The sequence below is a fragment of the Zootoca vivipara genome, chromosome 12 (genome assembly GCF_965207765.1).
Source record: "Zootoca vivipara chromosome 12, rZooViv2.hap1.1, whole genome shotgun sequence".
Taxonomy (NCBI): domain Eukaryota; kingdom Metazoa; phylum Chordata; class Lepidosauria; order Squamata; family Lacertidae; genus Zootoca; species Zootoca vivipara.
Genome location: NC_142595.1, coordinates 50,960,748 through 50,974,507, shown reverse-complemented (window position 1 = coordinate 50,974,507; position 13,760 = coordinate 50,960,748). Strand labels below are relative to the sequence as shown.

The following is a 13,760-nucleotide window of genomic DNA, read 5'->3' as shown; positions in this document are numbered from 1 at the left end:
ACACAGCCAGCTGAAGGAAAAAACCACGAGGGTGAAGTGAGCAGGCGCGCGCTGATTAGAGAGTCTTCAAGTCTGAGCATGCGCTGAACGCACTTGGAGGCGGGGGGAAACAACGGAGAGGGAAAGGCGCTTGCGCTTAGAAAGCAACACGCTCGCTTGCGACTACAGTAGATGTATAGGGATAGACCCACACGCAGAGTGTTCCTTCCGGACACAACATGCATTTTTAAAAAATATATATAAATAAAAATAAATTAAATATTCCCCTGCTGGGAAAGTCGCTCATAGAAAAGAAGCGAGAAAGCCGGAATTTTTTGCACAACTCTGATTGGGCACGAGCACAAAGAGACTGCAGCTAGAGTGCCCACTCGGGTCTTGTTGTGCTTGGCAAATGTATTTTTGCTTTTCTTTTTCAAATACAGGTTTGGAGATGGGGCTGGACTGGCCCCCCAAGTCCTCTGTCCTCACCCAGGCTTCCCACCCGCCTCCTGCCACTTAACTGTCTCCTCCAACCTAATCCTCGTTTAAAGCCATCTAGATTGGCGGACATTGCTGCCTCCAGTGGGAGGGAGTTCCGTAGTTTAACTCTGTGCTGGGTGAAGAAGTGATTCCCCCATCCCCGGGGCAGCAAGTGCTGTGTCCAAAAAGGTGGTGGGCTTTTTGTGGTAGGAGGAGGGTCCACGCATGAATACTGGGGAAGCCCATCTTAGAAGGTAACAGGTGTTGTTGCAAAGGTGAAGAGGGTTTAGAATTAGAAGAATCAGACTATGGCACCAGGAAGGTTAAACCATGGGTTGTCAAAAAAAGGAAGAGGGGAGAACCTTTGAAGCATAAGCAGGCAGCTTTCAGAAAGAAACCACACTTCTTTGAAAGCAAGCGAGGCTGTCTGAAAATAAGAAACTCTCTGCTACTAGAGATTCAGCCTCCGCCTTCCGTGCCAACTTTCAAACGTCTGCTGAAAACCAATTCTCTTTTGCAAGGCCTAGGCAGGCAGTTTAAGAATATATCGTTCCACAATGGTTAACTGACATCTGTTTTTAACTTTTCATGGGCTTATTTGATGGCTTTATGTATTCATTGCTGCAAACCACTTTGATATCTTGTATACGGCAGTATATAAATAATTTTATATAAGAAAATAAGGAACATCCAAAACATTTATAAAGTAAGCCTGCCATACGCCCTGGATTTCCCGGACATATCCAGGATTTGTCCTTCGGAAATAGCGCCTGATTTCCGAAAATCATTCGTGAAAACCCGAGTGGAAGGCAACCCGTGCCAGAAGTGTCGATTTTTTTGGCGAATTCCCTATTATAAAGGAGCATAGCTTCATACTTTCACAACACGCTAGAACAGAATTTATGTTTGGTTGTAAAGAAAACCCAACACGGAATATTTGCCAAACAAACTATTGTGTGAAAAATATTGATATGGGTGTGATATGTCAATTTTTCCTAAAAATAAAATAAAAAATAAATCACCAATCCATGTCTGGTTTTTTTTAAAAAAATCTTAATTTGTTTATCCTCAAAAAAAAAAGTTCTTTCCACAGAATAATTTCCTGTGTTAACCCCCTCCTCTTTGCATACCCATAACAGGACGGGATCAGGATTGTGTCCATTTAGCATGTAAAAGAGATCGATTGTGGCAGCTCCTGAAAGGACACCCAGAAGTCTTCCCCCCTCCAGGGAGGATTCCTTCCTATTGGCTGTGCACATCTATTCCCAAGGCGAGGGATAAATTCCCCTTCGCAGGTAGGTCCAAGGCGGATGTTCTTGTGGGAAGAAGCCGAGAGGGGGCCATCCAAGACGGCGGCTTTCTATAAGGCACCGGAACGTTCCATTCGCAGCCAACTCTCCATCGCTCACACATCCAAGTCGTCGTCTGGGTCTTCCTCATCTATGTCATCTGCGGCATCCGGTTCGTAATAGATCTTCCCCTGGCTGGTCGGCGTCAGAAGCAGAGATGACTTTCTGTGACAGGACGAGAAGGGGCGGTTAGAGGCAGGGTGGAAATGCCGGTCAGAGAACAGCCTTGCCCCCTGGGTGGTTTTGAACTACAACTCCCATCAGCCCCTGCCCGTGCAAAATTTTAAAAACTACATAAAACATAAATCAGGTCACGAACATCCAATTTCTAGTGCTGCCCAAAAGTCCCTCTGGAAGTTGTTAGGAAGTTGCAGCCATGGGCATCCTTTTTTTTTTTTTTACAAAGAGTAAGGTCCCGTCTGCGCTTTTAACGTTTAAAGCCATTTCTTGCCATTTTAAACAGTCATGGCTTCCGCCCCAGGGAATCCTGGGAACTGTGTTTGGTCCAGGGTGCTGAGAGTTGCCAGGAGACCCTCCTGTTCTGCTCGGAGAGCTGCAATTCGCAGAGTGGTTTTAACAGAATGGTTTTCACAGTCTATCCCTCTTCCCAGGGAATTCTGGGAAACTAACTCTGAGAGCGGAAGTGGAGGGGCTCCTACATTAAACACAGTTTAAAACAATTTAAAATGACAGGAATAAGGCAGGTCATGAAAATATACACCTCAAGGAGGTCACAGAAGGCCTGTGCAAAGAAGAGCGCCCGGTAGCTTAATAGTGAAGGTGCCGGAAGCACCTCTGTGGGGAAGGAGTTCCACAACGTAGGGGCCACCACAGAGAAGGCCTTCTCATAGGCTGCTGTTCCCACCCCACAAACTTCTGAAGGTGATGGAATAACCAAGGGGGCTTTCTCCCCCGAAATCGGGACCTGAGAGTGACCGCAGGGAAGGAGGTGGCCTGCCAGGCATTGAGGCCTGAATTCGAGTTCTGTAAGCTGTTTGCATAAAATACAACCCGGATAAAAACAGCAGACTTGAAAAGCAAACGTGCAGAGTAAAATTCTATGTCTGGGCAGGCTTTTAAGGTTTTTAATTGGGCTGTGAAAGCAAGTCAAAAACACTTGGCAAATATAGTAAAGGTAAAGGGGCCCCTGACCATCAGGTCCAGTCGTGTCCGACTCTGGGGTTGTGGCGCTCATCTCGCTCTATAGGCCGAGGGAGCCGGCGTTTGTCCGCAGACAGCTTCCGGGTCATGTGGCCAGCATGACAAAGCTGCTTCTGGCGAACCAGAGCAGCGCACGGAAACGCCGTTTACCTTCCCGCCGGAGCGCTCCCTATTTATCTACTTGCATTTTGATGTGCTTTCGAACTGCTAGGTGGGCAGGAGCTGGGACCGAGCAACGGGCGCTCACCCCGTTGCAGGGATTCGAACCGCCGACCTTCTGATCGGCAAGCCCTAGGCTCTGTAGTTTAACCCACAGCGCTACCTGGGTCCCAAATATATTTGCAAATGTAGACAACAATAAATCCACTTCCCCCCGACCGAAGGACTTACTTTTTGTCACTGAACTGGTATGGGAGAGGGACGGACTCCTTGGCCCGGCGTTCAGCCTCCGACAGGCGCAGGTTAAAGGTCAAGTTGGCGGCTGGGTCAGCCTGAGAGGGGAAGAAGCCCAGTCAATACCAGCACAGCAATGGGACAGCCGCTAGAAATCTCAGCCTTGGAACATGGGTGAAATGCGTACAAATTTAATGTGGCAGAAGCGGGTGGGCCTGAAACCCTAGTGCCGCGCCAGCCAAGATGGTTACATTGCACCTTCCCTGTTGCAAGCGGTGTGTCTCTGTATGCCAGTTGTTGGGAATCTCAGGTGAGGAGAGTTGCTGTTGCATTTGGGTCTTTCTTGCGGGATTCCCTTTCCCCCAAGGAAAGAACGCTCAGAGCCTGGGGAGTGGGACAACGATGAGTGGTCAGGGGAAGAAGACTGGGAGGAGGACGGGCCTGAAGGGGTAACAAGGCTTAGTGAGTGGGGAGAGAAATCCAAAATCAGAGGCAGAAGATGAAGCAGGAGGGAGGCCAAGAGGCAGAAATAGGTCAGGCTGGTGCAGATTCACGGGGGTCTTCCCCTCCTGCTGTAACAAGCTCCCCCCAGTCTCCCAGAACCAGAAGAGGGCTGAAACGGGCGCAGCTGCAACAGGATTCGCGCAGGCGCAGTCTCCAATCGCTTGGGGAAAGCCCTGGAGAGAACGGGACCTGGATGGCTGTGGGGAGGTGGGGACTTTCCGTCTCAGCAACTGATTCACAGACCTACCCAGCTGCTGTGCTCATTGCGCCTGACAGCCAAGTCTGTGAAGATTTGTGTTTTTTTTCTAATAAAGAATTACCGTATTTTTCCGTGTATAAGATATTTTTTCCTTAGAAATAATTGAGAGTCGTCTTATACACGGAGAGCAGGGGGGGACGGGCAATCGGTGGCAGCAGCCAGCAGGAGATTGGCGGTGATTTGGCGTGTGATTGTTCGCTGCGGCAAGGCCTGCTCTGACAACTGGCTGTGGCTGCAGCGATGTGTGAGATTTGCATCAGCGGGCAGGCTGTAGAGCAATTGGTGGTGTTGACACCCCCCCCAAAAGCTTGGCAATCTCCCCCCCCCAAAAAAAACCCTCAACAACTTTGGGCAATTCCCCCCCCTAAAAAAATTGTTGCGGTCCAAAAAATTAGGGGTCGTCTTTATACGTGGGGGCATGTTATGCACAGAAAAATACGATAACTCCATTTTCAAACTCTGTGATTTACTTGACAGGAGCCAGGGCATAGTAGCCATTAATAGCCCTCTCCTTCACGAGATGGCCATTTCTGCCATGAGTTTATGTTCTGCGTGAAGGGCTCTTAAAACCTTTCCTGAATCTCCCAACACTCAGTTTCGTTGGCAGTCCACGAGTTCTAGCGTTACGAGAGGAGGGGGAAAAGCTTTGCCTGAAACCCCGGAGAATCGCTGCCAATCGGTGTAGACCAGGCATGGCCAAACTGGTCCCTCCAGCTGTTTTGGGACTACAATTCCCATCATCCCTGACCCCTGGGTCCTGTTAGCTAGGGATGATGGGAGTTGTAGTCCCAAAACAGCTGGAGGGGCAAGTTTGGCCATGCCTGGTGTAGACAATACTGAGCTAGATAGGCCAAAGGCAGGTTCCTATGTTCCAAGCAAAGAAAGGAGGTTCCGGATTCCCAGCCCCCACCTTACCATGTTCAGTTTCTGTTAATTGGTTCTCATGGGAAACTTACAGATTCTGGCTTCACACAATTAACTCAAGGCAGTGCCAATTTACTCTTGGCAGAAAGCCAAGGTCTGCCTGGCCTGGCAACAGCTCTCTGGTTGGTTAATGACCAGCACTGAACTCTGTTATCTAGGAATGCTAGCAGTTGTTTCTTGTTGGGTGTTAGGAGTAGGAGTGCTGCGTGTGGTTGGGGAGAGAGAGAGAGAGAGAGAGAGAGAGGATTTATTTTGCTTTGCTTTGTATGCAGAAACTCTGCTGGTTTTATTTGCTTTTAATAAATCCTGTAAATAGTTATTCTGCGTCTAGCCGACTAGTCATTTCCACCTCAACTTGCTTCTGCGCTGTGCAGGAAAACTCTGCTACGTTTGGGCTAAAGCCACTAGAGCTATGCCTGACACTTCAAAATTCTAAGATACCATTCCTCCACTTGCAGACTCGCCCAACACAACCTCCCTGGTGCAGGCGGCCGGCTCGTGAGCCCCAGAGCCCACAGAGCTGGATGCTTAACTAAATAAGCAAGCAAGGTCACTTACCGTAGGTGAGGCTTTGCCATCCTCTGAACGGCCCCCTTCGGAAACGCCGTCCTGCGGCAGCTCACCAAGGTGCTTCAGGAGGAAACCCGGAAGGAGAGTAAAGCGTTCTTTCTGGAGGAGCAAAGGAAGGGCGGGGGGTGTCAGGAGCAGGTCAGCAATAAATCACACCTAGTAAGGGAAGTTAACTCTTGGTGCAAGGAAACCGGGTCTTCTCAGGGGGCAGGACTTCCACCTGTTGCTCCGCCCACTTGTGCCCACCCCACTGCACTCCACAGTCATATTCCTGACACCTGGCCAGCCTCACCTTCCGCAGCACTTTGCCGCCTTTCTTCCTGTGCAACGTGACAGCGACTCGGGGAGCCTCGTCCCCCTGGGACGCATTCCACGGCGCTGGCTCGAGAGCCACCACAACGCGAGCCAAAGTATGCAAGGTTTCTAGCTGTCCAAGCTGGTGCAAGTCGCCATGGAGGAGGATCACCAGCCGGGCAATTTTCAGACCTGCAGAAGATCAGGAAATGTTGGGAAAGCCATGAGACCTGTCATGTCAGCTCCACTTCCTGTTACAACACCAGCAAGTGCAAAAGGCTTTCTCTTCTTTTTTTAAATATATTTTTATTAAAGATGTCTTAGTTTACAAAAAAATACATGTGTTGTCTTTTTCCCCAAGTTGTGTTTTCTACAAATCAGTTCCATTTGTTGTGAGACACTGGTGTTACATACAGTGTTAGACAGGGGTCAGCAAACTTTTTCAGCAGGGGGCCGGTCCACTGTCCCTCAGACCATGTGGGGGGCCGGACTATATTTTGAGGGGGGGGGAGTAAATGAACGAATGCCTATGCCCCACAAATAACCCAGAGATGCATTTTAAATAAAAGGACACATTCCGCTTATCTAAAATCACGCTGATTCCCAGACCGTCCGCGGGCCGGATTTAGAAGGCAATTGGGCCAGATCCTGCCCCCCAGGCCATATCACCCCTTAACCTTCTCTTCTCCAGGCTAAACATACCCAGTTCCCTAAGCCGTTCCTCATAAGGCATCGTTTCCAGGCCTTTGACCATTTTGGTTGCCCTCTTCTGGACACGTTCCAGCTAGTCAGTATCCTTCTTGAACTGTGGTGCCCAGAACTGGACACAGTACTCCAGGTGAGGTCTGACCAGAGCAGAATACAGTGGTACTATTACTACCCTTGATCTAGACGCTATACTCCTATTGATGCAGCCCAGAATTGCATTGACTTTTTTAGCTGCTGCATCACACTGCTGACTCATGTCAGGTTTGTGGTCTACCAAGACTCCTAGATCCTTTTCACATGTACTGCTATCAAGCCAGGTGTCTCCCATCCTGTATTTTTGCCTTTCTTTCTTTTTTTTTTTTTTTGCCCAAGTGAAGCCGTCTTCTTCTATTTGTCCTCATGTCAGTTTCAGTTTATTTGTTAGTTTTTCTAATAAGGCTGTTTCCCATACCATTTGATACCATTGGTCCATGTTTACTCCTGACAGGTCACCCTGTCACCCTAAGGGAAGTAATGGCCTGGAAATGATGCCTTATGAGGAACGACTTAGGGAGCTGGGTATGTTTAGCCTGGAGAAGAGAAGGTTAAGGGGTGATATGATAGCCATGTTCAAATATATAAAAGGATGTCATATAGAGGAGGGAGAAAGGTTGTTTTCTGCTGCTCCAGAGAAGCGGACACGGAGCAATGGATTCAAACTTCAAGAAAGAAGATTCCACCTAAACATTAGGAAGAACTTCCTGACAGTAAGAGCTGTTCGACAGTGGAATTTGTGGAGTCTCCTTCTTTGGAGGTCTTTAAGCAGAGGCTTGACAGACATATGTCAAGAATGCTTTGATGGTGTTTCCTGCTTGGCAGGGGGTTGGACTGGATGGCCCTTGTGGTCTCTTCCAACTCTATGATTCTATGATTCTAGGTCTCTCCAGTGTCTGGCTATGATGTTTCTGGCTGCTGAGAGTAGGTGGGTTTCGAGCTCTTTATGATGTGAGTGGGCGTTATTATATTGGGAGATGTTTACTAGATTGCAGCAGCCTTTTGACACCCCCCCCAAGACCTCAGCAATCAGGCAGGGATATAAGGGAGCAGGCTGTCCCCAAAGTATCCTGGACCTAAAGTTGTTAAGGGCCTTCTAAATGCATACAAGAAAATTAACGTCAGAAGAGTCCCGCTGGATCAGGCCAATGGCCCATTTAGCCCAGCATCCTGTTCTCACAGTGGCCAATCGGGTGCCCATTATGGGAAATCTGCAAGCAGGATCCGAGCACAAGAGCCCTCTCCCCTCTTGTGGTTTCCATCAACTGGCAAGTCAGAGGCATTGACTCTGGAGGCAGAGCACAGCTAGTAAGCTTTGAAAGCCCTCTCCGCCATGAATTTGCCCAACCCTCTTTTAAAGCTACCCTAGGCTTCCTTGAAAACATCTCCCCTCTCATCTCTCACCAGCAGCCTTTGCTCTCCTAGGCAGCTGCGGAAGGACCTGGCAGACGCCAGCAAACGGCAAGCGGAGAAGCAGCCAGCTCAGCGAATCCAGCACGACCGTGGCAGGGCCTGGAGACCCTGCAGCCAGGCGGCCCACCAATTCCAAGGCAGAGAAGTCCCCCAGGGTCAAGCCGCTGGGCTCCCCGGCCCAGCCCAGGGGATCCCGGAAGGCATCGTGGAACCGTATCCTTGGATAAAACAGATAATAATAATAATCACCGCCAATGGGCCAGATTAAGGCAGGACTATCTCTAGAGGAGAAAGAAAATCCTACAGGAAAACTGTTACATTATAGAAACCAGGTGTGTGTGTTTAAACCAGTGTTTCCCAAACTCAGTTCTCCAGTTGTTTTTGGACTTCAATTCCCATCATCCCTAGCTGGCAAGACCAGTGATCAGGGGTGATGGGAACTGTAGTCCGAAAACAGCTGGAGACCCAAGTTTGGGAAACGCTTGTTCAAATCTACTTACCAAAGTTTCTAAGCATTCAAGGGAAAACACCTTAAAGCCTTAAAATTTTAATTTTTCTTTGGTCATGCATTTCTAACGAGAGCATCTACCTCTGTTTGTACGATAAATCTGTTTAATAATTAAATCTCTTGTTTATTTCATTATATATATTTAATTAAGTTTACTAACTGCATACATTAAAAGGTAAAGGGACCCCTGACCATTAGGTCCAGTCGTGACCGACTCTGGGGTTGCGGCGCTCATCTCGCGTTATTGGCCGAGGGAGCCGGCGTACAGCTTCCAGGTCATGTGGCCAGTATGACAAAGCCGCTTCTGGCGAACCAGAGCAGCGCACGGAAACACCATTTACCTTCCCCTCTGTAGCGGTACCTATTTATCTACTTGCACTTTGACGTGCTTTTGAACTGCTAGGTTGGCAGGAGCTGGACCGAGCAACGGGAGCTCACCCTGTTGCGGGGATTCGAACTGCCGACCTTCTGATCGGCAAGCCCCAGGCTCAGTGGTTTAACCCACAGCGCCATTACATAATATTAATTGACACTTTAATTTGCAATATCATAGCTGCCAAGTTTTCCCTTTTCTCGCGAGGAAGCCTATTCAGCATAAGGGAAAATCCCTTTAAAAAAGGGATAACTTGGCAGCTATGCAATATGGAAATGTAATTCAGCGTGTGGCCCGCGGGTCCTACGTTGAAGTGCTCTGGCGGCCCACTTGGTATGGAAAGTTGGACCGTCCCATTCTAAGCGGCGTGCAATTTTTTTTAAAAAACACATGCAATGGGTAAGATCAATTGGAATTAATCACGAAAGCACAGAGTGTCTCTAACACTGTTCACAACATACAATTACAATATAAAAATTGCAAAATGCATCATCAAAACAGGAACGAAAACAAATAATCGCCCCTCCCACAACACATGTCAATCATCCAAAGGCCGGGTTGAAGAGGAACGTCTTCAGCTGGTGCCTAAAGGTGTATAATGAAGGCACCAGGTAAACCTCCCTGGGGAGAACATCCCACAAATGGGGAGCCACCGCACTGCAGAAAAGGCCCATTCTCAAGTTGCCACCCTCTGAACCTCTATGAAGAAAGGTCTCCGATGATGATCTCAGGATCCTAGCAATGACACCCCTGAGGACCTCGATGACCAGGCAGGTATATAAGGGAGGTATCCAAGACCCAAGTAGTCCCAGGCTTTGTGAATTCATTCAAGAACCTTGAACATGGCCTGGGGTCATAGGGGCAGTCAGTGCAAGCTTTTAAGCACTGCAGTGATGTGCTAGCAATGGTCTGTTCCCATCAACAAGCCCAACTGCAGCACTTTGCATGGGCTTGAACCTCCAGAACAGGTCTAAGGGTAGCTCCACATAGAGCATGTGCCTTAAGCGGGTCTGGAGGTTACCAGCGCATGAAACACACCGGCCAGCCTATGCCAGTGGCTTTCTCGCACTCACCGGGAGGTGACTTGGGCGCTGAATCCAGTCTTGAATTCTTCTTCCGGGACCTCAAAGCTGAAAACGTGAACAGATTCGCCCCTAAAGGAGGAACGGGGGGAAGAGCTGATTATGCTTTCAGGGGAGAGAGGAAGGGGTCCCTTCACGGTCCAAAGCAGAAGAAAGCAAAGATGGAGGGCAAGAAGATGGCGATAAGGTTGGGCTTCAGAGGGAGAACGTGGGCTAGGTTCAAGACTGCTTTGGTGATCCACACTTGTCTGAAAGGATTAGGGTGACATATTGCGGTTATCGAGCATCAGGAGTGGCGGGGTTGGAGGTGCAAATCTCGTTCAGAAAGTCACAACTTATTCACATTGTGAACTTATTCAAATGTGAATAAGTTTTGGTGTATTTTATTTTTATTTTTTTATGTGCTTTTTTGTCTTTCTGTAGTAGTTTTTTGGTCTTCTGTCTTTTTAATGCAATTTTTATAAAATCAATAAAACTATTTTTTTTAAAAAAACAAACAGAAAGAACTCACAACTTAAAGTTTGATGTCACCAATAAGGGCATATCAAATGACTACAGTGGTGCCTCGCTAGACGAATTTAATTCGTTCCACGGGTCTTTTCTTATAACGAAAAATTCGTCTAGCGAATCCCATAGGAATGCATTGAAATTTTTTGATATTTTTTTTTTTTGCCCATAGGAACGCATTAATTGAATTTCAATGCATTCCTATGGGAAACCGCGATTCGCTAGACAAATTTTTCATAAAACGAATTCGTCTAGCGAGGCAACCTCCGCTCGAAAAATCCTTTCGTTAAGCGGAAATTTCATTTAGCAGGGCATTCGTTAAGCGAGGCACCACTGTATTTCAGTTTGGGTACCAACTGGCGCTACACCCACAATACAACAGGAAATATTATTATTAGTATAACTGAAAGTTTACAGGCCACTATTCCATAAAGCTGCACTCAGCAGCACACATACCCCTCTGCACCTTATATTTCCAGCCACTCATAAGATTCCCCCTCTCCCCTGTATATGATCTTTTGAGGATTTCCTCGTGGATCTGGAGAGAGGACGGTTGGAGCTGCCTTGCCCGCCCACCCAAACCATGCCTGGTGGTGGTGGTGGTGGTGGTAGTGGGGAGTGAGCTAAGTGCCCAAAATCTCAAAGGCGAATTTCACCCACCTTTGGGCCGACGCTTCCACGAAACTCTTGAGGAGGGTGCGGCCCTCGCAGGCGACGGAGTCTGCAGGAGGAAAACCAGGGATGAACGGAGAACAGATTGACCACCTGAAGTCTTCCCGTTATAATAATAATAATAATTCACTATTGGTACCCCACCCTTCTGACTGGGTTACTGCAGCCACTCTGCGCAGCTTCCAGCATATACAGGTGAAACTCGGAAAATTAGAATATCGTCGAAAAGTGCATTTATTTCAGTAATGCAACTTTTTTAAAAAAATTTTTACATATGCTTTCTTTTCGAAATTCCACAGTAATCATTCAAATAGTTACAATAATACAAAAATAGACATAAATAAAAATCGCTATTACATTTCATTAATGACATTCCATTTATAATTGACCTGCCTAATGACAAATAACTACAATTACAACAAATAAAGGCTTGACATATCTTGCTTTGCATGTCATGCATCTATCTCATAGATTGGTTTCACCTTTTAAGTTTCATTACTGAAATAAATGCACTTTTCGACGATATTCTAATTTTCCAAGTTTCACCTGTATAAAAACAAAATAAAGATTGCCTCATACACCACCTTCTGCCTTCATTCCCCTCCAGGACCCCACTCTTTCACCTGAATCCTCCCAGACCACACCTCTCCCTTAATCCCCTGCCCCACGACCCCTCCATTCCCACAGCAGCTGCTAGCAAAGTGGGGCAAGAGACTCCCCTCCCCTAAACCTTACAGAATTGCAGAGTTGGAATTGGATCCCCTGGGACATCTAGTCCACCCCCTTGCAATGCAGGAATCTCAGCTAAGGCCTCCCTGAAGGGTGGGTCCCTGCCCCGCCCCATCCCAGTAGGGAGGTCCTCCTTCTCTTCCCTCCCCCACCTCACCTTGGATAAGGACGAGACCCTCGGCCCCTCCGGCCACCAGCTCCCCAAGCATGCCTCCCCCGCCCCTCTGCGCGGACGCCTTCGTCCTCGCTCACGCCGCCCGGCGCACTCCACTGACGTCACTGTACGGACAAGCGGGCCGCAGCGCGAGAGAGCCGTCTGCGAAGGCCCTTTGTACGGAAAGCCGTACATGGGCGATGCCATGTTGAGGGAGGCGGTTAGGAGGCACCCCCCCCCTCCTCGATGCCGGATTGAAGTGACCTGAGGGAGAATAATTCCCCTGCAACACGGGAGGCCCTCCCCATAATTAAAATAGCTGCCGTGAACGCGGCTTTGAAACGCAAAGGGTCCTGTCTCTGTGTATGCAGAGAGAGGAGGTGTTTTTTTTTTGGACAGGCAGAAGTCGGGACGCCTTAAAAAGGTCTTCATTTGTCTGACTGGTGGGGGCTGACGGGAGTTGTAGTCCAAAACAGCTGGAGGGCGCCAGGCTCGCTTGCAGGTATCCTTTTTGGGAAATATTTGCTGAACGAGAGACGCTGCGCCTTTCGAAGCAGCAGCTGGAGTTAAAAACGGTAAACCGCCTTGGCATAAAGGCGGTATGTGAATGCAATGAATGAATTCACAATAAAGAAGCAGAACATGTACAAGAGAGCATGGCACTAGCCTGGGGGAGATTCAACCTGTTGAATTTCTGCCTGCCGTTTGGTGCTTACATATCCGACAGGCGCCTTTTATATTGTTTCGTTGGTGCCTTTGAAGACCTCCCTTTTGCAATATGCGTTTTTAAGTGGGTCTTTTCGGCGCCTGCTGAATACCTTCCTCTTCCAGCAAACCTTTTAAGTAGATATTTCTCAGGTTGCATCGGCTTTAGAATTGTTTCAACATAGGGAAGCATGTTTTAAATAATGTATGAGATTTTGTAGTGGTTGGTTGCTGTTTTTTGGTGATGCTTTGAGATATTTTATATAGGAAGCGATTCATAAGTGGAATTAAATGAGGCAAGTCTCCAATAGGCAGAGAACCAAGTCAGCGACCCTACTGGGCTCAGGCGAAAGGGGGCTGTGGAATGGGTAGGAAATGGGTGGTTGCAGTGATGATTCTAAAGTGGAAGAAAGATCACACACACGTATTGGGGCTTGTGCAATTAAGTTCTACCTAGATTAGATCCACTGAAATCAATGGGCATGACCATGCCCTCACATTGGATATAACCTACAGATCATCCTAATCTGTGAGCAGCGAGATTAATCCAGGGATTCCAGTGTTTTCTGTTTCTGTGGTGTCTTAAGGATTTGTGGTTTTATTTACATATGCAGCGTATACGAACTGAGCATAGGATGGAAAGGCTCAACGCATTAACATCCCGCCGGATCTTCCTTTTACATTAGTTGCAGCTTTGAATTTACCACAGCATATCTGTGCCTCCAACTTCCAGCCTTTCCGGCTCATCTCATGGAGATCACACTCTGCTGTTCTCCTCCCTAGAAGCTAGATATTGAGTGGAGAAAGGGCCCACCCATTAGCCTGGATGGGACCACCCCTGAGTGAGAACAGTACAGTATAGGTGGGTTCCCACAAAGCAAGACACAAGTGATAACAGCAAGAACCTTTATTGAGCTACATAACTGGGAAAAGGGGGCAAAGCAACTGCTTATATACATTCCT

The 13,760-nt window shown here is 47.9% G+C and overlaps 1 protein-coding gene across 1 annotated transcript; it reads right to left on the bottom strand.

The window, feature by feature from the left end:
* Window positions 1-1,105: 1,105 nt before the first annotated feature.
* On the bottom strand, window positions 1,106-12,184 carry ELP5 (elongator acetyltransferase complex subunit 5). Its single transcript, XM_035137177.3, has 8 exons — window positions 12,096-12,184; window positions 11,198-11,258; window positions 10,022-10,102; window positions 8,059-8,285; window positions 5,912-6,105; window positions 5,608-5,718; window positions 3,360-3,460; window positions 1,106-1,973 (listed from the first exon to the last, which is right to left on the bottom strand). Exons 1-8 carry the CDS (start codon window positions 12,145-12,147, stop codon window positions 1,865-1,867), a joined length of 936 nt encoding a protein of 311 aa, XP_034993068.2. The 5' UTR covers window positions 12,148-12,184; the 3' UTR covers window positions 1,106-1,864.
* Window positions 12,185-13,760: the final 1,576 nt, after the last annotated feature.

Coding starts and splice junctions, on each gene's coding strand:
- ELP5 (XM_035137177.3), bottom strand. CDS start 12,147: ATGCTTGGGGAGCTGGTGGCCGGAGGGGCCGAGGGTCTCGTCCTTATC. Junction 11,259..12,095: donor GGGTCTCGTCCTTATCCAAG/GTGAGGTGGGGG, acceptor TTCCTCCTGCAG/ACTCCGTCGCCTGCGAGGGC. Junction 5,719..5,911: donor GCGGCAAAGTGCTGCGGAAG/GTGAGGCTGGCC, acceptor TTGCTCCTCCAG/AAAGAACGCTTTACTCTCCT.